The 21,949-nt window shown below is 40.0% G+C and overlaps 1 protein-coding gene across 1 annotated transcript in view; it reads right to left on the reverse strand.

Annotated features, from left to right (window-relative positions):
* Positions 1-21,949, reverse strand: part of FGD3 (FYVE, RhoGEF and PH domain containing 3) — a 175,612-nt gene that overhangs the window by 67,565 nt on the left and 86,098 nt on the right. Inside the window, exons 2-4 of the mRNA XM_067544164.1 lie at positions 20,790-20,960; positions 9,721-9,889; positions 7,998-8,595 (exon numbers count right to left, since the gene is read on the reverse strand). Of these exons, the coding sequence (XP_067400265.1) occupies positions 7,998-8,595; positions 9,721-9,889; positions 20,790-20,960 (938 nt within the window). The remainder of the gene's footprint in view (positions 1-7,997; positions 8,596-9,720; positions 9,890-20,789; positions 20,961-21,949) is intronic.

The raw sequence follows: 21,949 nt of genomic DNA on the forward strand, positions 1-21,949 counted from the left end.
TGCTACTGGAATGGAGCGGAAAGAGGCTAGACACGGCCACCACTCCAGGTTAAATCCTGGGAGGTGGGGCATGCTGGCTAATTAGCACAACTCCCCCCTAAAGGAGAGAATTAGGTGGATGTATCTGTGGTCTTTAAAAGTCACTGACTTAGAAAACAAGGAGGCAACACTCCATTGCACATAAGCCGCTAAAGAAATAAAATTAAGAAACCTGTTTCAATTTTTAGAATGGTGCAATTTTAAAGGTTGGATTAGGAAGCAAATGTAATGATTTCACATCCTCTTCAAGGCAAAGAAAGTCATTTAGAACACACACAGAGATAATTTGACCAATAGTCTGACTCAGAAATCCAGGTCAAGTTTTCCAACAGTAAATGATGCCACAAAATTGGAACTGAAACCCTACTTATGTGTAGTCTGTTTGTAGGCAGAGCACACTCACTGTGAAGAACTCAGTTCAGTAACTGTCACCACTTCCTCAAAAACACAGATACAAGAGAATGTAACTATTACAAGAGAAGATGGACAGATTTATGACTGTAAATCTATTAGATGACAAACACATGTGGCAAAAATATTTGTTCACCAAAGGCTCTCCCCACTGGCTTTCATCAGGGTTATAGCTAAACCCTAACAAAAGTCCTGCTCCCATAAAACAATGGCAAAACTCCTATTGAATTCCATAAGACTGACTTTGATCTGATATACCACATACTCAGCTAGCTCAAACGCGCTAGATCTTCAACCAAGACAGATTAAACTTTCAACAGAGTATACAGACAATAAATATGCAGAGTTCTTTTCAGATATTGGCCACAGCCAGCAGCAGAATGCTCGACTGGATGGAGCAGTGAGATCCAATATGGAAAATTCCCTTGAATAAGCCTACTTTGTTCATCTTGTAATCCAGGATGATACAGGAGCCAACCCATACACTGTTATAGTCTATACTTCTGCATTTCTCCTCCCCAAGAGGTATCATTGGCTCAGGGGAATAGAAAATAGCAAGAGAACAGGAAGATCTTTCTTTGAGATTAAAGGTGGTAGGGCTTTTTTGGCCTCTTTGTAAGAAATAATCTATTGTATAGATATAGATATATAGCCACAGCAGGATCTATATCTAAAAAGTACTGCACTATGGGGTGCGGGGCATTTAAATATCTGAGCACCTCAAATCTTTATTCTATTTATCCTCATAACATCCCTGTGATGAAGGGAGGTATTATCTCCATTTTACAGATGCAGAACTGTGGCAGAGAGATGCAAAGTGACAACCAAAGTCACACAAGAAGTCTGTGGCAGAGCAGGAAATTGAACAAGTCCCAGGATTGCACCCCAACCGCTGGATCACCTTTCCTCTCTAATCTTACAATAATATATTCCTTGGAACCTCCTCCACAGTTTAAATCATTGAGAGCACATCATGCCAATGGTCAAGCCTCTCTAGAGGCACCTTGTCAGGTTCTCATGGCTGTTTATGGCCTTGATTCTAATTTTCAATGGAATAAATAGATCAACCCCCAGCTGCATTGCAGACCTAATTACAATCTATGATCTACCAAGACAGTTGCACTCCTCTGACACAGTGCAGATCACACAGCCCAGGATGAAGAGCATGAGAGCTAGGGACAATGAGGGTATCCAGTTATGGAATGAACTTCAAGAGGAATTTAAATGACTCTAGAACCTGAGCATCTCTAGGAAACACTGCAAAACCCTCCTATTTGAAGACGTCTTCCCACTGTAGTAATAGTATCTTTTATTAGACCAACTTCTGTTGGTGAAAGAGACAAACTTGTGTCTCTCATTATGGAAACAACATGGCTACAACAACACTGCAATCATCATAGCAATAACAAAACACTGACACCCCTTTCTATCCAAAAAGACACCCTCCAATGAAAACTGAAAAACGAATCAATGAAAAAACAAACAAAAAATTCCCAAATCTCTACGCCAAGCTGAGACTTCACCCAAAAAAGGGAGATAGGCCGAGACTCCATGAAGTCCCCTAGAGGCTTTGCTATTGCTATCTATTTTACATGAAAGGCACCCAGATAGTACAGTGATGGACAACGGGGTGGGGGGAGGAAGGGGACAAAGAGAATTTCTGTATTTATTTTTTCTTTTTTACTGCGAACATTTAAATAAAAAGACATGAAAGTGTTACTCACTTTCAAAAGTTTTACTCAGTCCACACCAAGCAGTAGTTCCCTCCCAAAATCCTGAAATTAATAGTCTACAGAAAATGATAGTGGCATCAATCCCACTTTCATTGCATTCCCTCTCTTGTAAGTATTACGGCTAACATGTCTCAATTTCTGCAATACTGACGTTTTCTGAGACACTGTCAAAACTGATAAGCTCCCCTTGTCCATTTTCATTTTGATGAAAGACAGATAAAAATCCCAATTACTTTTAAAATAGAGTGCTGAGAATGAGATGTGTTAGACTCCAAAGGGAAACCATAGGACATTTAAAACTAAACTAAAGAGAACAATACAAGCTCCACGGTAGAAAACAGTACCTCACCAACACAGGATTATTGATTTAAAAGTTCCTGAGGAGGAGGAGTTTGAAAAGTACAGTGAGGGGGGAAAAAAAGCTCAGCAATTATTGAGGAGCTCTCCTTTATTTAATGGATTCGGAATCATCAAGTCATCATTAAACCAACCGGCAGCTGTAATTACTGTGCACCCTATTCTGACTACAGGATACAAGGCTTTTCAGAGACACGAATGTTACCACAGTTACGAGTTACCTCTGCTGAGAGGCTGCAAAGACTGAGGCATTTGTATGGGTGTGAGTGCAGAGAAGAAGCAGGAAGAAACAGGTCCAACCTGTGGCATGATTTTTTTTTCTAAATCCATAATCACAAGAGCTGATGGTGACTGATGTTTCCTTTCTCCATTACAGCTGTGCAGGAGCTTTTTATTTTCAAGGGAAACCTCCCATCCACACAATAACTGGTTTTGATGAGAGTGAAATAAACTCTCAGTAGCTGACAGCTCCCAAATGAGCAGCAATGGAACAGGTCAGCCTAAGAAACCTTCCCAGTTCTACCCACAAGGGGGTCAGGTGCAGCAATGAGCATGCTCTGGACTTTTCCCACTTCATTCCATAGTGCCCAACAACCATAATAGTCAAAGGGAGCAGAATCAAGGCAGTGGAAGAGAGAACAACGTGGCAATGTAATATAGCAATTGGCTATATACAGATGTGCTCCAGTAAAAATTACATCCTCAGCTGGGGTAGCAATCTCTGCAGAGTCAATGAATTCCAAGAAGCTCCCACATTTGCTAGCTGCAGAGGTCAGTTTACTTTGAACAGGGGCTGATAAGTATACACCCCATACAATACAGTACACACCTCAAGTAAACATTCATTTAGATAAGGCGGCTTGGAAGAAAATTAACAAAAGCAATGTTTTCAAGAGACTTTCATTCCTGGCTATAGTTATAATTCCTTCCCTTCAAAAGTTCTCTTTTAAATTGCAAAAGTTAAGTCTCTATTTGCAGATTCCCAAACCTACTCAAAGCATCAAGCAAAGCAACAATTAGCTTTAGTTTCAAATACAATGATTTATGTTGTTTAAAACCCACAATGTAAACTTTACATATATATTTAATTACATAAATGATCTAAGAGGAGCAAAAGTGTGTTGTTATAAATGCTGCACCCTAGATCTCAAATAGCTTACAAAATAATGGTGTGTGCACTTTACGAACATCTCTATAATGAGCCAAATTCATCCTACTGCAATTATACGAGGGATAAATCTGATGTGATCCTACATTCCTTACAAAAACAATTCTTCAGGGAGATCAATTTGACTTGACTATATATTTTACAAGAGAGACTGTGTCCATTATTCGCTTTGTCATGTTTTACATCCATTAAGTCTTCAGTTTGCAATAGAAAAAATAAATCCACAGATCTTCCTTCTCTGTTTGGAAACCCGAGGTTCAACTATCTGAATTTAGTCTTCAAAGAAACCTTGCAAATTGGGGAGGGGGGTAGCAGTGGTTTTTTTTTGTTTTTTTTTGACTACAGTGAAAAGTGCCTGATTGACAGCCTCTGGTGTTGTGGGGATTTTGTTAAAGTGACACTGAGAGGATGGACTGAACCACAATGTCAGTTCACAAAGACCAATGAACAGCCCTCAGATTGTAACAACTTTCTGTTACTATCAACTCAATTTAAGGCAATGAACTGCGGTGTAAGGCTCCGATCTCCTGAACCATCCAAACCTTTCAGCAATCTGATACTGTTGCATTTTTAGTTCTGGTGTTGGAATTAAGTGACAGAACTATGAAGGTTTATCACAGGAGACCAAAGAAATACAACACATGGGTCCTGGCCCGTGACTGGGGTTCCTAGATACTACCTCAGTACAAATAAACAAGCAGAAGCAGCATATGTTTGATTCAGAAAGCCCTACTAGTAGGATTAGAGTCCAGAGTGTTCTATGTAAGCAAAGCCATTTGCAGCACAGTGGAGATGTTTGTGTCTGATGTACAGTGGTGCTCAAGAATTCATCCAACATTCTGGTTGATGCTGTCCAAATTCCCAAGCCCTTCCCATACCCATACAACTGTTCTGATTTGATCTTGCATGGTCTTTTGGCCTAGAGTATAGCAATTCAGGCCAGCCGTTTTTGAGATTAGGACATAGAAAAAGAAAATCTGTTAGACTAATTTAGAAAACGTAAGTGTATTTTAGCCATGCTTTATCTTAGAAGAAGTTTGATTTACAAGCTAAGTGCAGTTTTTATTTGAAAGAGTGAGATTTAGCGCACAGGACCAATTATGAGGCAGGTAAAGGCATATTTTTGAAGTAGGTCAATAGCATATGGCCAGCCAGGGTTCTGCAGACTTTGTGGTGTGCCAAAGGAGACTGATAGGTTCACTGGAAGTAAGACGAACACACCCAGCTCAGGTGACCCATCCCTAGCTCAAATTCCCCATAGAATTCCACCTGTGATTCCTGAGGTTTCTCAGCTGGCTTTCCCACATTATCTCCCCTCCACTTCCCAGCTTTCCCAGGCTTCCTCAGGTTCTATACCTTGTACCCTGTTCCTCCTCTCAGCTTTGCCTCAGTGCAGCTCTTCTTAAGTCCCCAAGACTTGCTGCAGTTCCTGGTGGCAACCATGTGTCTAATGAAGACTTTATAAAGTCTGTGTGAACTTTTTATAAACCTTACATAAGCTCACAATACTGGCAGACTAGAATGTGGACTTTCTGAGGTCCTACTACAAACTGCAGCCAGTTTTCTGAGGTTTAGAAGGCCTGCTTAGAAACAAGCTAGGAAAACGAGTAAAAATCAAGGCCTGGGGGAGCCAGAGAGTAAAGGGGAGCCCACTTCCATAGGTCAGGGATCCAGCAGACCTGAAGATCTTCACCATGTCCCTTTCTCTGAATCCTTCCCCAGCTGTTTCTGATGAATCATGCAGTCCTGTGTTCCAAAGGGCTTTCCCTCTAGTCCTCACTCATGGAAGGAGTCCTTGCAGAGCTCTGAAGCTCTGCAGATTTCCTTTGGCCTTAGCAGATCCTGTAGCCCTCCTGGATGTCCAGACAGGCTTCTGATTCAGCTTCTCAAGCCTCCATACCCTGATTTCTGAACAACTCCAACTTTGACTCCCTGCAAATATTTAAACCCACAGCAGCTACTTCAAACCATAGCATGTCCACAGTAGCCATGGAGCTGACATAGACTTTATAAAGTCCTCATTGTCCAATGCAGATGCTATAAAGTCTGTGTCAGGTTCATGGTTCTTACAGTCTCTGCAGTGGTTGTGAACTACAGAAGATTCACAGGGAGGCAAAACCAAATATATCTCCTCTCCTGCTTTCCCTTCATTGACTGATGGTGTAGTTCTGTCAGAACAATCACCATGTTTGTCCAGATAGATGTGGTTTATGAAACCCACATCAGTTATTGCTCAGGGTTCCACTATCTGCCAGACCGTGGTTCTTTTATCTCAGTATTTGTTCGGAAATTGTGGCATTCCTGTGTTGTTTATACTCTTGAACAGTTGCTGCTGTCCAGTTCAGAGTTGGTGGACTTCTACAGTTGGTGAAGCTGTCTCCTAGACCGTTACATTTGAGCATCAGTTAGTTTAATGCACTTTAGGATCCTTCAGATGAAAAATTCTAACTACGTAAATATAAACTATTATAATTACCCTGGAAAGTTTTGTTTGACAGAGTGGACTGTGTATTCAGTCATCATGCTGCTTGGAAACGTAAACAATCTTCACTTTGAGAAGCAGCATTTGCCAGAATAAACTTTCAAGTTTTGCCTTAAGTCAGCTATTACTCTTAAGTTAATGGCCTCAGTGACACCAAAACTCAATGTTTTTGTCCTTCCTTCTGACTTGACTCAAACTAGTAACTGATGGTTCTATAGGAAGAATAATGTGCTTGATGCATTTGGATTTACAAACATTATTAACAAGTTCTGAGCCCATCACCACAAGATTCACTTGGGTTGCTACATTTGCCTTTGGAAGTGGAGGGTACTAATTTTTCTGAATCCAGAGATCTGATTCTCTTCTCATTCACACTGGTATTACGGCTTCGTCTTCAAGTGAATTTCTACCCATTTACATCTTCACTTTAGAGAAGAATCAGACCTTATATTTTTTGCTCTATAACAGTGACTTTATTATAAATTCTATACAATGAGGCCAGACCCTGTGTTAATATGAGATGGTGTAAGTTGATCAAGCAAATAGGTGCAACAGCATTTTATCTTTTGTTGGAAAATTTTCCAACCAATTCTACTACAACTAGGTTTGGTAAATATAGTTAATTACATATTCCTTTCATATAAAGTTTCACAGCTGCAGCAATGTACACAACAGCCAGTGCTACAATATTCTGTATTCCAGGAGGTTCTCTTCTAGCTACAGAGAATCATTGGAACAGTGACCCTAACCAGTACCACTCCTTGTTTGTCACAAGTTCATTAATACTGCTCTAGGCCAGGATCCTTTGCACACTGTATTCAAATGTATGACCAACTTAAAACAATGTAATTTACAAAGATCCAACCCTTAATAAGCAACATTTCCACGCAAAATATATAAAAATCACAGAGAAAGAGGCACAACCTTCTTTATAAACAAAAATACAACAAAGACCTCAAAATGACGTGCAAGTACCTTCATAAGGCTATGATTTCAGATATGAATATGTGAGGCCCTGGCCTGCCAGGAGCTCCACAGAGGTAGACTCCTGCAGCCAGAGATCCAACAGCTGAAGCTAGACAAGTGCAAACTGGAACTAAGGGGCATGTTTTTAGCTTTGAGTACAATTAACCATTGGAACATCTTACCAAAAGATGTGGTGGATTCTCAGTCACTTGCAGTCAAGTGATAATCAAGACTGGAAGTCTTTCTAAAAGAGATGTTGCAACTCAGTGGTTCTCAACCAGGGGTATGCATACCACAGAGGTCTTCCAGGGGGTACATCAACTCATCTAGATATTTGCCTAGTTTTACAACAGACTACACAAAAAGCACTACCAAAGTCAGTACCAACTAAAATTTCATACAGACAATGACTTGTTTATACTGCTCTATATACTATACACTGAAATGTAAGTACAATATTTATATTCCAATTGATTTATTTTATAATTATATGGTAAAAACGAGTATGTAAGCAATTTTCAGTAACAGTGTGCTGTGATACTTTTGTATTTTTAGGTCTGATTTTGTAAGGAAGTGGTTTTTAAGTGAGGTGAAGCTTGGGGTACGCAAGACAAATCAAACTCCTGAAAGGGGTACAGTAGTCTGGAAAGGTTGAGAACCACTGCTCTAACTCAGCCACAAGTTATGACCTGTGGTATACACAGCAACAGACTGCATGGTCATAATGGTCCTTCTGGCTTTAAAATCCATGACTGTGGATGAAATGATGTTTACCCAGCACAAGGCTAGTTGCAGAATAAAAGCTTACAGTTTGAAAGTGATGAATAAGTAAGTATCTTACCTTGTTTACATCTAAATATTCTAACTTTGGCACTTCTGCTGTCTCTTGCTCCTCGCTACTTCCCTCATCTATGTCACTATCTTCATCCTGCGTTGAGTCTCGCTTCTGCTCTACAGGTGAAGATTTGTTACCCTTACTGTCAGTTTCCATCTCTGTTGGATTCCCAGATCGAGTAGACTTCTTCTGTTCTGTGCCTTCTTCGTTTGGGAAAGCCTCTCCTGCCACACTACAAGAAGGGCTGTCAATTCCACTGTCTCTGTTGGGAATTTTACCGTTACCATTCAGCTCTGCAGTTGAGTCCTTATGGTGCAGCTCTCCAGAAGGCTCTTTGCTCACATTCACAGCAGAACAGTCTTCATAGCTTTTGTTTTCCCCGATGCTTAGCTCTTTAATTTTCATTATGTCTGTATTAGACAGTTCTGCACTGCACAGTATGTCTGGCTCATTTTCATCTGGCTCACTTTTTTCATTTGTAGAACTGCCACAGGAAGCTACCACTTCACAGTCACTTGAACTTGGCTGTTTGGAAGAGTCCAATCCAGGATCCATCTTAAAAGTTAAATTTAATTGGTTTCTTTGAAGAACGTGTATAGGTTGCCTACAAATGAAGAGGAAGCACCTTGGTCATTTGAATTGGAGGTGTGGATTTTCAAAGGTGTTTAAGGGAGTTAGGAGCCCAATTGCCATTCCCTTTCAATGGCAGCTGCAGCTGGGCCCTAACTCCCTTCAGCACCTTTGAAAATTCTAGTCAGAATGACAAACAAATACTCATTCAAAAGTTGCACACAAAGCCATGCCACTTCTAGGAATAGGCTTTAAGGATACAAAACCATTGAAAGAAACAATGCTATCCCTTTAAAATTTCTCCTGTCTTGCAGGAAGGAAGCATCTTTTTTTCCCTCTTAAAGACAGGAACTCATTGTTCTTCAATTGAATTAACCCTACAGGGCAGTTTACCTCCTGCAAGAGAGATGAAATTTTAATATATATATAATAATATATTTCCTATATCAAAGAATAGCTTTCAACATTAATTTGATCTATTTAAATATCATAACTAGTGGAAAGAACTTTTTTTTTTTTTTTTTTTAAAGTCCACACCCTATCCTGCAGGGCTGACCTTCAATGGGAATTTCCTATAAATAGGGTTTGCAAGATCAGCCAATTTTACAGTAAAATTGACCAAATTCAATAAATGCAGTTTCTGTAGAAGCTAGCTTGTACATTAGCCTGCTCTATAATATGCTGTGATTTAATCGTTTTCCCTCCCTATGAATCGTAAACAGTATGCTTGACATTTATTGAATGTTATAAAGCTCCTATCAATAAAATCAGAAGCCTCGTTTATTTTAATTACAATAATCAAGATCTTGTAATAACAAAACAATTCTGACCTAAACTTTGCCTACTAAAAGCAGACATTGGGTTATTTTTAGACAGAATCCTTCACTGATTTCAATGGGGTCTTCTATTTGGAGATGGATGGCATGATATAGACCAATAAGTTTTTAGGCAACATTACTTTTTGTATCAAGTCCCTATATACACTCAGTTAAGTTTAGGGTTTATGATTAAATAAATTGCTCTATATGAATTTGTACACAGCAGTTATAATAAATAATTGTTGATTTTATAAATGTGTATTTCCCTCCCATTGAGATGAAGTTTCAAAAGAATGCAAAAAAAACCCGACAGATTGAAATAGACAAGAATAAATATGTACCTTATACTTTCAAACTTTTCAATGAGGATGTTGACTCCTGCTGATGTCTGTGTTTCTTCCTCTTCAGGCACTAAGCTTCTTGATAACTTGGGATCAGCTGGCAAAGGCCGAGAAGGTGCTGGAGGAATTCTTTCCTGCCCAGGTTTGAGATGGACAGGTTTAGGAGGTACTAATAAAATTAAGGGGAAAAAAGAGAGGATAAAGTTCTGGCTTCTCTATACCAACAGAAACAACAGTTCCTCACTTCAGAGAAAGAGTGAGCAGCACCCATTATTTTACTGCTGTTTATTAATTACATCGGAACCATAGCAGTCAAGATATTTTTCACACAAAAACACTTTGATATGTTCTAAAGAAATATACTAGCTTCTCTTTTGCATTTCTACAGTTGTGTCAGATCTGTCAAAGCACTAAGTAGCTGACAGAACATCACCGCTTCCTTGTTACTAAACAGGATGCACAACGCACACACGAAGACTTGGTTTTGCAAGCGCTCTCTTCATCTCCACCATAGTGGTCAATTTCCTTTCTGGTGACTTTTCAAAACTTAGAATTCTGGTTACTCTAATACATTTAACTAGATCTGTAAGAAAAATATGGATTTGGATGGCTCATATTTATTCTACTGGGAGCGCTGCAAGAAAATATAAAAACTTCATATCCTTCTCCCTCCCCCAGCTTCATTGTGGTATATTCTTCACAAATTTCCTTCCTCTTTTGGTATCGCACTCAACAAGATACTGTATAAATAAGTGCTTACTTTAAACATGTATCCATTCTGTTAAAAAAAGAACTGAACTTTGCACCTTCACCTCTGAATTAGTCCTTTGTAGTCCCTTCTAATAAATGTAATTTAGCAAAATATATGCATTCAGTTCTTCATTTTTTGCAGAGTAAACGGTTTTATAAATACACAAGCAGTAACCCATGGCAACAAGTTCACATGCTTTTACCGTTTTATATCATGAAAGCAACTTCACATAAGTGGGCCTTAAAGTAGAAGCTAAGAAAAACTGACACTGAAATTATTCCAAAATGTCTTTGAGCATGCTGTCAAATATTCACTCAACCCTAAATTGCCTAATAGGAAATATCCTAAAAGTTCAATACACAAGTTATAAAGCCTAAAAGTGTTTTCTTAAATAAGTTTTCAAGAACAGCAGCTGAATTCAAGTTTCTCATGCTAGCCAGAGCGGTTATGTTAAGATGTTCTATATGGAACACGTTTGCATAACATGCTTATTGTTGTAAAATATCTTTAATTATCAACAGTTCTGAATGAGTAATTTTAGGGTTTTGTTTTTTAAATTATTTGACAACAAACAAAGTGCAAATTCCTGACATCTCAGGTGAGAATTTCACATTCTAGATCAGAACAAGCCTAATGGCCCTTCTTCTTGGGGCAGATCTTCAACTGCTGCCAGTTCTCACAGCTCCACTGAAGTTGATGACTAAGGATGAAGTGATGTGTTTGAGTACAATATGCAGGAGGATTTACAACCATTTAAACTGCACAGCTTGTTTGAGCAATGCTAGTTAAACACAAAGTCCATCTTTTGAAGGAGTTGGGCCATACTGTACTTTTAGAGTAGTAGGCTTAAACTACTGTATTGGCCAAGTGTCCAAGATCACCTTGAATTCCCGATCCAAAAATAAAAGGGTTGCTACTGGGTTTTTTCCCCCTAGAAAACTGTAAGTGTACAAGAGGAGTGGGGAGATGGTAAAAGATATATTTTTGCACATGAAAGGAAGGCTGTGATGCTGGCAGACTAGGTGCCAGCTCTGGCCAAGGCTGTAGGCATCAGCTGAGCACAAATTCAGCGCTGGAAGCCAGACCAGCTCATCTATATATTAGTATTGTTCAAGATAGGTGCTAGACTTGTAAGAATGTGTTTAGATTCTATAAAATGTTTGTGAATTGCTGCATGCATTAACCTTACTTTAATATCTGTCTCTCATGTTACAACGTAAAATGTAAGCTTGATTTATATCTGTAAAAGTGCCTGCTCTAAACTTGTGAACCTCCGCGGACGTGCACAAGCTGAGATTGTCGACAAGCAACACCGCTTGTCCCATAACCTCAGCCATGCAGAATGCAACGCCATCCACAGCCTCAATAACAACTCTGACATTATAATCAAAGAGGCAGACAAAGGAAGTACCGTTGTCATCATGAATAGATCTGATTACAAACAGGAGGTTACCAGACAACTCTCCAACACCACATTCTACAAGCCACTACTCTCTGATCCCACTGAGGAATACCAAAAGAAACTACAACATCTACTTAAGAAACTCCCTGAAGAAACACAGGAACAAATCTACACAGACACACCCCGAGCCCTGACCAGGGTTATTCTATCTGCTACCCAAGATCTACAAACCTGGGAATCCTGGACGCCCCATCATCTCAGGCACTGGCACTGTCACAGCAGGACTGTCAGACTATGTGGACTCTCTCCTCAGGCCCTATGCCACCAGTACTCCTTCAGATTTGGAGCCAATCTATACCTTCAAGTCAGTGGCACAGCTATGGGCACCCACATGGCCCTACAGTATGCCAACATTTTTATGGCTGACCTCAAACAACGCTTCCTCAACACTCGTCCCCAAGTCCACACAAGAAATCCACTTCCTGGACACTACAATACAAATAAAGGATGGTCACATTAGTACCACCCTATACCGAAAATCAACTGACCGCAATACATATCTTCATGCCTCCAGCTTCCACCCTGGACACATTACACGATCCATTGTCTACAGCAAAGCCTTAAGATACAACCGGATTTGCTCCGATCCCTCAGACAGAGACAAACACCTACTGGATCTCCATAAAACATTCTTAAAACTACAATACCCACCTGGACAGGTGAAGAAACTAATTGACAGAGCCAGACGGATACCCAGAAGTCACCTACTACAGGACAGACCCAACAAAGAAAACAACAGAACACCACTGGCCATCACCTACAGCCCCCCAAATAAAATCTCTCCAACACATCATTAAGGATCTACAACCTATCCTAACAGATGATCCCTCACTCGCTCAAGCTGTGGGAGGCAGACCTATCCTTGCTTACAGACAGCCCCCCAACCTGAAGCAAATACTCACCAGCAACCATACACCATACAAGAAGAACACTAACCCAGGAACATACCCCTGCAACAAACCCCATTGCCAGCTCTGCCCCGCACATCGACTCTAATGATACCATCACAGGTCCTAACCACATCAGCCACGCCATAAGGAGCTCATTCACCTGCACATCTACTAATGTAATATATGCCATCATGTGCCAGCAATGCCCCTCGGCCATGTACATTGGCCATGTACACTGTTACTACGCAAAAGAATAAATGGACACAAATCAGACATAAAAAATGGTAACATCCATAAATCAGTTGGAGAGTACTTCAATCTCCCAGGACACTCAGTAGCTGACTTGAAAGTTGCCATACTTCTACAAAAAAACTTCAAAAACAGACTTCAAAGAGAAACTGCAGAGCTGGAATTCATCTGCAAACGTGACACAATCAAAATGGGTCTAAATAGGGACTTGGAATGGTTATCTCACTACAAGAAGTAATTGTCACTGTTCACACATTCTCACCTCCTAATCAATGGTTCTGAATAGGCCTCAACAACTCTAACTGAATGGACTTTGCTTATACCTATCTTCCTATGTATGTATCTATCTTGATATGTATATATATACCTCCTATCTGATTTCTATTCCTTACATCTGACAAAGCAGGTTACAGCCCATGAAAGCTTATGCCTGCAGAAATTAAATTTGTTAGTCTTTAAAGTGCTACAGGACTCTCGTTGTTTTAGGCAGGTAAAGTGGCTCTCCCAGTCATCAAGGACTATCAAAACCAAAAGGGCCACTGTAGGACAAAAACTTTGTCGACTGCCCCATCCACCCATGAAGAAGTTACGTGTAAGAGCACTCATCCCATCAGTTTGAACTCTGAGGGAGGGGCATATAAAGATGCTTACAAAAAGAATAGTTATTTCTTTGCTGTTTGGACTCTCACAAGGGCTGGAGCTAAGAAACAAATGCAGAGACTTCCCAGGATCAACCTGGGTTAGCCCTAAAAGACATTCAGTGGCCAGATTACCTACATCTGTCATCTTTTGGAACCACAAACTAATTCATTTGTATATATATGTTGCCTGCTTCAACCTGTAAATAAGTCTTCCATTTCTTTTTCCTAGTTAGTAAATTCTTAGTTAGTTTACTATAGGATTGGCTACAAGAATTGTCTTTGGTGTGAGAAAATGGAAATTATGGAACTGCTAGTTTTCAGCAAACACCTGGACAAAGGATCTAGAGAATCCAAGAGAAACTCGTGTTACTCCAGTCAGGAACCATGTTCCACATGCTTCAACCCCCCACATAAAACTCACTCCCCTGCCATTGTGCTTTTTCAGCTGTGTAACACCCTTTGGGAGGTCAGGAGGAGAGCAGAATGGCCATACAGTGAGGACTGCCAGTTCTTGCTGGGCAGGGAACAATGTTAATTGCTTTAGATCTTGATTAATCCAGGCCCTCTCCAGGCTTCCCATAGCATTGGTATTATGGATCTTTCCCCTATCTTGCTGCTGCCCCGCCATGCCCTCGCCACAATCTGTTACAAAGGTGATCAGGGAAATTACTGCTAGTCAGCACCACAATGACCTGCTACACTGTTTACCGCCAAGCTGCAGTGCCCTGAGTAGAGAACATGCTGCCCAGTAGAGAACAGGCTCTCCCCTGGCTCCCACAGAAAGTTCCCTTTCTGGTCCCTCCTTACAGCCAGCTCAGTTGCCCTCCCCTTTAAATAATCAGCATAGAGTTCAGCTCCTACCTGTGGCTGCAGAGGAGATAAAGGCTAAATGCTATCTCACACCCTACATCAGGGGATCAGCATCTGGCCATGAGCGTCTAATAAAATGACTTTGAAGAATGGAGAATCAAAACACGGAACAGTTTACATGCACTCTGAGAGGTGAGAATGTGTTTCTAGATCCACCTAGTTAGGAACTCCTTGGACCTCCCCTTACTTTGTGGGAGAGAGAACAGAGGACGGGAAACTACATCTTCAATTCAGCCAATTCCGAGCAAACATGGATTGGTTTAGCAATCCAATGTCCACTAATGATATTGCTGGTGGCTCATTTATATCTCCTCACACTTCGCTGAAGATTTAACACCATTGGCCTTGATGAGTAACCTTCAAACAGAACACTTTATACAATGGGGAAGTGTGGACACACACGAATGCACACAGGCATGCAGAAGAACATGCACACTTCAGACCTTTTCCCATGGAAACCAAACCAGCAACGGAAATTTGGAATGATTTGGAGGCTTCATTTGGTTCTTACAGAAGAAGAGCAGATCTGTCCAGGAGGGGAGGCAGCTGCAAGTCACAGATCATTACTCCAAAGCGTAATGACTCCATAGCTGCATGCACACAGACATATTTTTCAGCTAAAGCACACATGCGGCAAGAGGGCTAAAAAACCAGATCTTTACAACTTAAGCTAACAGCCAACTAGAATTAGGTGCAGTAATATTAACCTCATCATGACCTTCTCTTAAACAAACTAGGGAAAAAAAATATAGATGGAGCTACTATAAGGTGGGTGCAAACCTAGTTGGAAAAACGTTCCCAGAGAGTAGTTATCAATGGTTCACAGTCATGCTGGATGGGCATAATGAGTGGGGTGCCGCAGGGATCAGTTCTGGGTCCGGTTCTGTTCAATATTTTCATCAATAATTTAGATAATGGCATAGAGAGTAGACTTATTAAGTTTGCGGACGATACCAAGTTGGGAGGGGTTGCAAGTGCTTTGGAGGATAGGATTATAATTTAGAATGATCTGGACAAACTGGAGAATGGTCTGAGGTAAATAGGATGAAATTCAATAAAAATGCAAAGTACTCCACTTAGGAAGGAACAATCAGTTGCACACGTACAAAATGGGAAATGACTGCATAGAAAGGAGTACTGCGGAAAGGGATCTGGGAGTCCTAGTGGACCACAAGCTAAATATATGAGTCAACAGTGTAATGCTGTTGCAAAAAAAGCAAACATGATTCTGGGATGTATTAGCAGAAGTGTTGTAAGAAAGACATGAGTAGTAATTCTTCCGCTTTACTTTACGCTGATTAGCCCTCAACTGGAGTATTGTGTCCAGTTCTGGGCGCCACATTTCAGGAAAGATGTGGACAAATTGGAAAAAGTCCAGAGAAGAGCAACAAAAATGATTAAAGGTCTAGAAAACGTGACCTATGAGGCAAGACTGAAAGAACTGGGTTTGTTTAGCCTGGAGAAGAGAAGACTGAGAGGGGACATGATAACAGCTTTCAAGTACACAAAAGGTTGCTACAAGGAGGATGAAGAAAAATTGTTCTTCTTAACCTCTGAGGACAGGACAAGAAGCAATGGGCTTAAACTGCAGCAAGGGAGGTTTAGGTTGGACATTAGGAAAAACTTCCTAACTGTCAGGGTGGTCAATCACTGGAATAAATTGCCTAAGGCGGTTGTGGAATCTCCATCATTGGAGATTTTTAAGAGCAGGTTAGACATCCACCTGTCAGGGATGACCTGGATATTACTTAGTCCTGCCACGAGTGCAGGGGACTGGACTAGACTAGATGACCTCTCGAGGTCCCTTCCAGCCCTCTGATTCCTGAAATACTTGTTTTAACAATTGAACCTCTCCTGAGATTCCCACTGGGTGACCATCAAGAGTGGTGGGTCTCTCAGCAAATGGGATGAAACTCAGCTGAAATGGGAAGTGAGGAAATGCTAGAAAAGCAGTCTGGAAGCTGGGGTAAGGCAGAGGAGGCCTGAGGTGCTTCATACCCCAACTCTCACATTCTGCACTTGTTTATACTGAACTACTAACTGGGTTCATCAGGTTATAACCATATGGTGATGTTAAAAGAACACACCATTATAGGTCTTACCTTGTGTATCTATAATTTTGACTTTATTGAATTATATTTTTGCAAGAATTTGCCAGGAGTTCCTGAGCCCCCTACCTTTCCCCTGGACCTCTTAGACTTTAAGATAGAAGATAATTTAATCTGACCTCCTGCACATTGCAGGACACAGACCCTCACCCACCCTCTCCTATATCAAATCCCTAACCTCTGACTGAGTTACTGATGCCCTCAAACCATGATTTAAAGTTACAAGTTACAGAGGCTCAAGTTACAGAGAATTCACCATTTATTCCACTTCAAACCAGCAAGTGTCCCATACCCCATGCTGCAGAGGAAGATGAAAACCCCCCAGGGTCTTTGTCAATCTGACCTGGGGGAAAAATTCTTTCCCAACACCAAATATGGCAATCAGTTAGACTCTGAGTATGTTAGCATGATCCACCAGCCAGGCACCTGGGAAAGAATTCCCTTTAGTAACTCAGAGCCCTCTGCATGTGGTGTCCATCTCCAAGCACTGGATATATTTGCTGTTAGCAATTGCAGATGGGCCACATGTCACTGCAGGCAATCGCATCACACCATCCCCTTCACAAACTTAACAAACTTAGTCTTAAAACCAGTTAAGTTTTTTGTCCCCATCGCTCCCTTTCGGAGGCTGATAGTTAGAAACATCCATCTAATTTTAAGCCTAAAATTGTTGATGTCCAGTTTATATCCATTTGTTCTCATGCCAACATTGGCCCTTAATATAAAGATCTCCTCTACTTTCCTGGTTTTTATCCCTCTGATATATTTATAGAGAACAATCATATCTCCCCTCAGCCTTCATTTTGTTAAGCCAAACAAACCAAGCGCCTTAAGTCTCCTCTTGTAAGGTAGGTTTTCCATTTCTCTGATCATCATAGTAGCCCTTCTCGGCACCTGTTCCAGTTGGAATTAATTTTTCTTAAACATGGGAAACAAGAATTGCAAATGAGTTCTCACCAGTGCCTTCTACGATGGCAATAACACTTCCCCATCTCTTCTGGAAATACCTCACCTGATGCATCCTAGGATTGCATTAATTTTTTTCATGGCTGCATCACATAGGATGACTATGAGCCACCAGTGATTGACCAATACACCCAAGTCTTTCTCTTCCTCTATCGCTTCCAACTGATACATCACCAGCTTATAGTAATAATTCTTGTTGTCAGTCTCTAAGTGCATGGCCTTGCACTATTATATTTCATCCCATTTCTATTATTCCAATTTTCAAGGTCATCCAGATCTTCTTGTCTGATATTCCTCCTCACTGGCAATACCTCCCAACTGTGTGTCCTCCAGAAATGTTATTAGCACACTTCCACTTTGTCTGCCAAGGTCATTGATGAAAATGATTCTATGGAAGTGGGTCTTACCCATTTTCTTAGGTTCAGGGGACTGGGGAAGCTAGGAAAGGACAGTAAGGAAACACCGCACCCACCTGACTTTCTGCTGCTGGAGTCCTCTATTTCAGTTAAGGATTTCAGTCTAACAATGGCCTCTAAACAGTTTAAGAAGCAACTCTCTGCTATACTCTCCTGAGACCATGCTGCTAGTTAGTTTTTCTTCTTTTGAATATATTCTGTTCCCAAGGAATATGCTTTCACTGTGTATTTTTATCATTCTAGGACTCATGTGGTGACAGAAGCAATTCCTACTCAGCAAATGACAAGAATCCGGCCAGAAAAATTGGAATAGCTCCAGGGATGAAGATTCCTTGCAGGAAAAAGATCTATAAAAACCCTGAAAATGACTGCTCTAAGGAAACACACAGCACTGGAATCGGTACATTCTCTGGACAGTGACCCTGGACAGCCACCAAAGCCTGGTTACAGGAGCAACATTAACTCAAATATAGTCAATTAAAAAAAAGTTTAAAGTAATTTGTGGAGCTACACCTGCCCCTAGCGCCTGTTGCTAATTTTTGTATTTTGACAGTCACATTTTCCTGGAGGCACTTTAATTGCTCTCTCTTTCTGCTGTGTGGACAACCCATACAGACAACAGGGGAAGTGAATGACTATTCAAGGCCAGGCACTCTTTCTAATCCACAAAGTTAATAAATTTAAGAAAAGATTTTTCTTCATTCTCTTCTCTTGCAGTTACAGGAATCTTAAGTGTTACTTGTAACAATTGAAAGCAAACAGCTTTCAGGCAGGTGGGATTTTTAAGTTGACCGTGTACTTTAAAATAAAAGGAAATGGAAGAGTTAAAGCAGTAATTAATTGGGTTGCATCACGAGTGTAGGGAGTACTAATAAGATAAACTATTCAAAATTATGCCTTCCTTTTTGTGCGTGTGTCCATTTTATCTCAATAATTTTTTATTACTCACAGTGTTAAAGTGATTCTCAGCAAGACAGAATAAGAAAATTACTCCTTTTATTCTAAATTCCTTCTTCTCTGTGGGGGGAGCAAGGGAAGGCTTGGATATACCATTTCAGGAATGTTGATATTTGAGTAATGGAGATAAGGTTGAGCAATGTTAGTGTAATTTGGGGCACTTTTAAACATGACCTGAGTCAAATGGAGCAAACTCTTCCCATCTTGGCTGACGCAGATACAAATACAGATAATGGGCCAGATCAGCTGTTATAAATGGGCACAGTTCCACTGATTCCAGAGCAGTTTCGCTGATATATACCAGCTGATGATCTGGCCAATGATTTGAATTCCCTTAGTCTTTTACCAAATATAGTTTTAGCTACTCCTTTTTACCAAAACAGCTTATGGTATTATTAATAATATTAATGGACTGTTCAATAATAAAATTTGAAAGAGAAAGAACTCAAGATGAAAACTAATTAAGTATATCTGTAGCACATCACCTACAGGTAGGGAAGTATTGACTAATATACCAACATGACACTTTGTTGACATTACTGAGACTGAAAGCCCAGTCTCCATTTTTCTTTATGGATACCAATGGTTAAAGGCAACGCAGGAAGTTGCTTTTTCTACAGACTTTCAGGATAATAAAATAGGAGGTCTCGTTTTGTACGATATATTTAAATATTTTTGATAGTGACCAAAATGGTTGTTTCCCATTGACGCATAATGATGATACCGATCTACTTATGTGCCTGCTTTTTACAATCTTTGTTTAAATCAAGAGCTTTGGGCTATTCTCACCTGCACTTGTCAAAAAAGGCCTTTCAAATTACTTTCAGATAAATGAAGCCTGTACCATAGCTGAGAAGACAAATGTCTAGTACACACAGTATTCTAATCAATTTCTAAGGAGCTACGTAAGTAAAAAAGAAATAATAATTGGTCCTACAAAGAGACCAACACTTCACTGCACTGACTGCAACATGTGAAAATAATTTCTCACCATACAAGGGACTGTGTGCCTCAAGTCTCCTCAAGCAGTTAGCACTTCAATGGATGTAGGAAAAACAGCCAGGGGATGTTAAATGCTCAAAATCTGGACTTTGGGGGCCAACTCCTCAGCTGGGGTCAATCACATACCTAGACTGGGTTCAACAGAACCACACACATTTACGTCCATCGAGGAGTTGGCCTTGTGTGTCTTGTATCATCCTGTGTCCAAAAGGAAGGCAGTGGTGTATATTTCACTGTGATTATTCTTGAATTAGATGGAGTTGCACAGTTATTACATTCAATAATGGCATGCTGAGATGTACACGTTGGTTTGGTTCATGTTTCCTTTCTAAAAAAAATATTTGTAATTTCTCAGGCATTTCTTTCTGTGAGGTGTAGAGCAGCTGTTTACAATACAGCACCAGGGAGCTCTAGGTTTGAGTGCTAAGCTGGTCTTATAAAAATTAATAAAGAATTTAAATAATATTTTAATTAAATCCTAATCTTTACTAGTACATGTGATAAATACACTGAAAATGCATATAACAACATTTTTGTAAAGTTAATTAATCTATGTCGTTAGTGAGTTCATTTTTTCCCAAAGCTTTTTCAGTTGAATTTCTAACACTGGAAGCATGAAAACAAAGCCGTGCTAACTGTACTTCCCCTATATCCAATGAGAGTACAGCTCTAATTTTCAAATTTAATTTTTTTTTTTAATTGACACTTCCAACACAACAGAAAATCGCATGAATATTGGAGGAACAAAAACACTTGCCTTGGGGTTTCTGCAGCTGGTGTGTTTTGACCAATGGAGATTTGGTTTTGGGCTTCCGTCCAGTTTGATGGATACATTGTACAGGGCCGATGTGTGGCAGCTCCCCACATGCTTCCAATGACGGATTTGAGTCAATATGACATTTGATTTGAAAAGGAGCACATGGGCAACCTGGAAAAAGAAATGGGTCCATGTTTATTTCCTCTTTTTTCCCCTTGAAAAGCAGCTTGTGCTGGCTCTGGTATCTTATCTTGTATCAGTTATTTGAAGGAAAGAAAAAAAAATACATTCACTTAGAAGTTATTACTTCAGAAACATCTATCTTGACAATCACATAAAACTGGATGGTTGAAAGAGGTCATGAACCTCAGTAATCATTTCTCTAAGCAACTAGTAATTTCTTCACTAAAGAGCTATATAGCTGTAACATTGAATGATTATGGGAGTAATATCTATAAAATCCTTTTTCATAGGCTTCCTCTAAGTAGAGATACAGGTTCACAGGCACTGCATTCTGCTTGGGAAATCAGCACCTAGATTCAAGGATGGATGAATCAGAAATGACTGTAATAGACCAACAGAAGATAAACATGCCTCAATCCTTTGCAAGAATTAAATTAATTTAAATTAAATAATAGTGCTGTTTATTATTTGTTACATGCCTATACATTCAAGACAACATACAAATAGGATCTTCCCCAGAGGGCTGATAGTTTGAAATAACAGATTAGATATCAGGAAGGCCAGAGAAAGGAATGACTAAGATGTTTTGTTTCTTTTTAAAAAAGGTATTATTGACTCGTTTTCTACAGGTTTTGGAGAAATAAAACAACCCTCCCAATTTAACATATGGGGGTAGGTTTCAGTTTGCTTTTTGTTTTGACTTTCATTGACATGGCTTCACAGACACCAAAGAAAGTTGATATGCAGGTGCGCTGTCATCAAAAATGGCCCAACCAGCCAATCAGAATGTGCCTGTGAACAATCACCGTCCAATGTCCTAGTCTAATACTGATTCTGATTAAAACTGCTTCAGATAAACACATTAGACCCAAGTTCAGACCTGATGCATATGCACTAAAGTTAATCAAGTTGCACCTATTCATATCAGGTCTTAAATTGGTTCTTTTTATTACATGGTCATTGTCAACTTAAGTCAC

Source organism: Emydura macquarii, unplaced genomic scaffold, assembly GCF_026122565.2.
Source record: "Emydura macquarii macquarii isolate MOO-44397 ecotype Brisbane River unplaced genomic scaffold, CSIRO-AGI_Emac_v2 contig_968, whole genome shotgun sequence".
NCBI lineage: Eukaryota > Metazoa > Chordata > Testudines > Chelidae > Emydura > Emydura macquarii.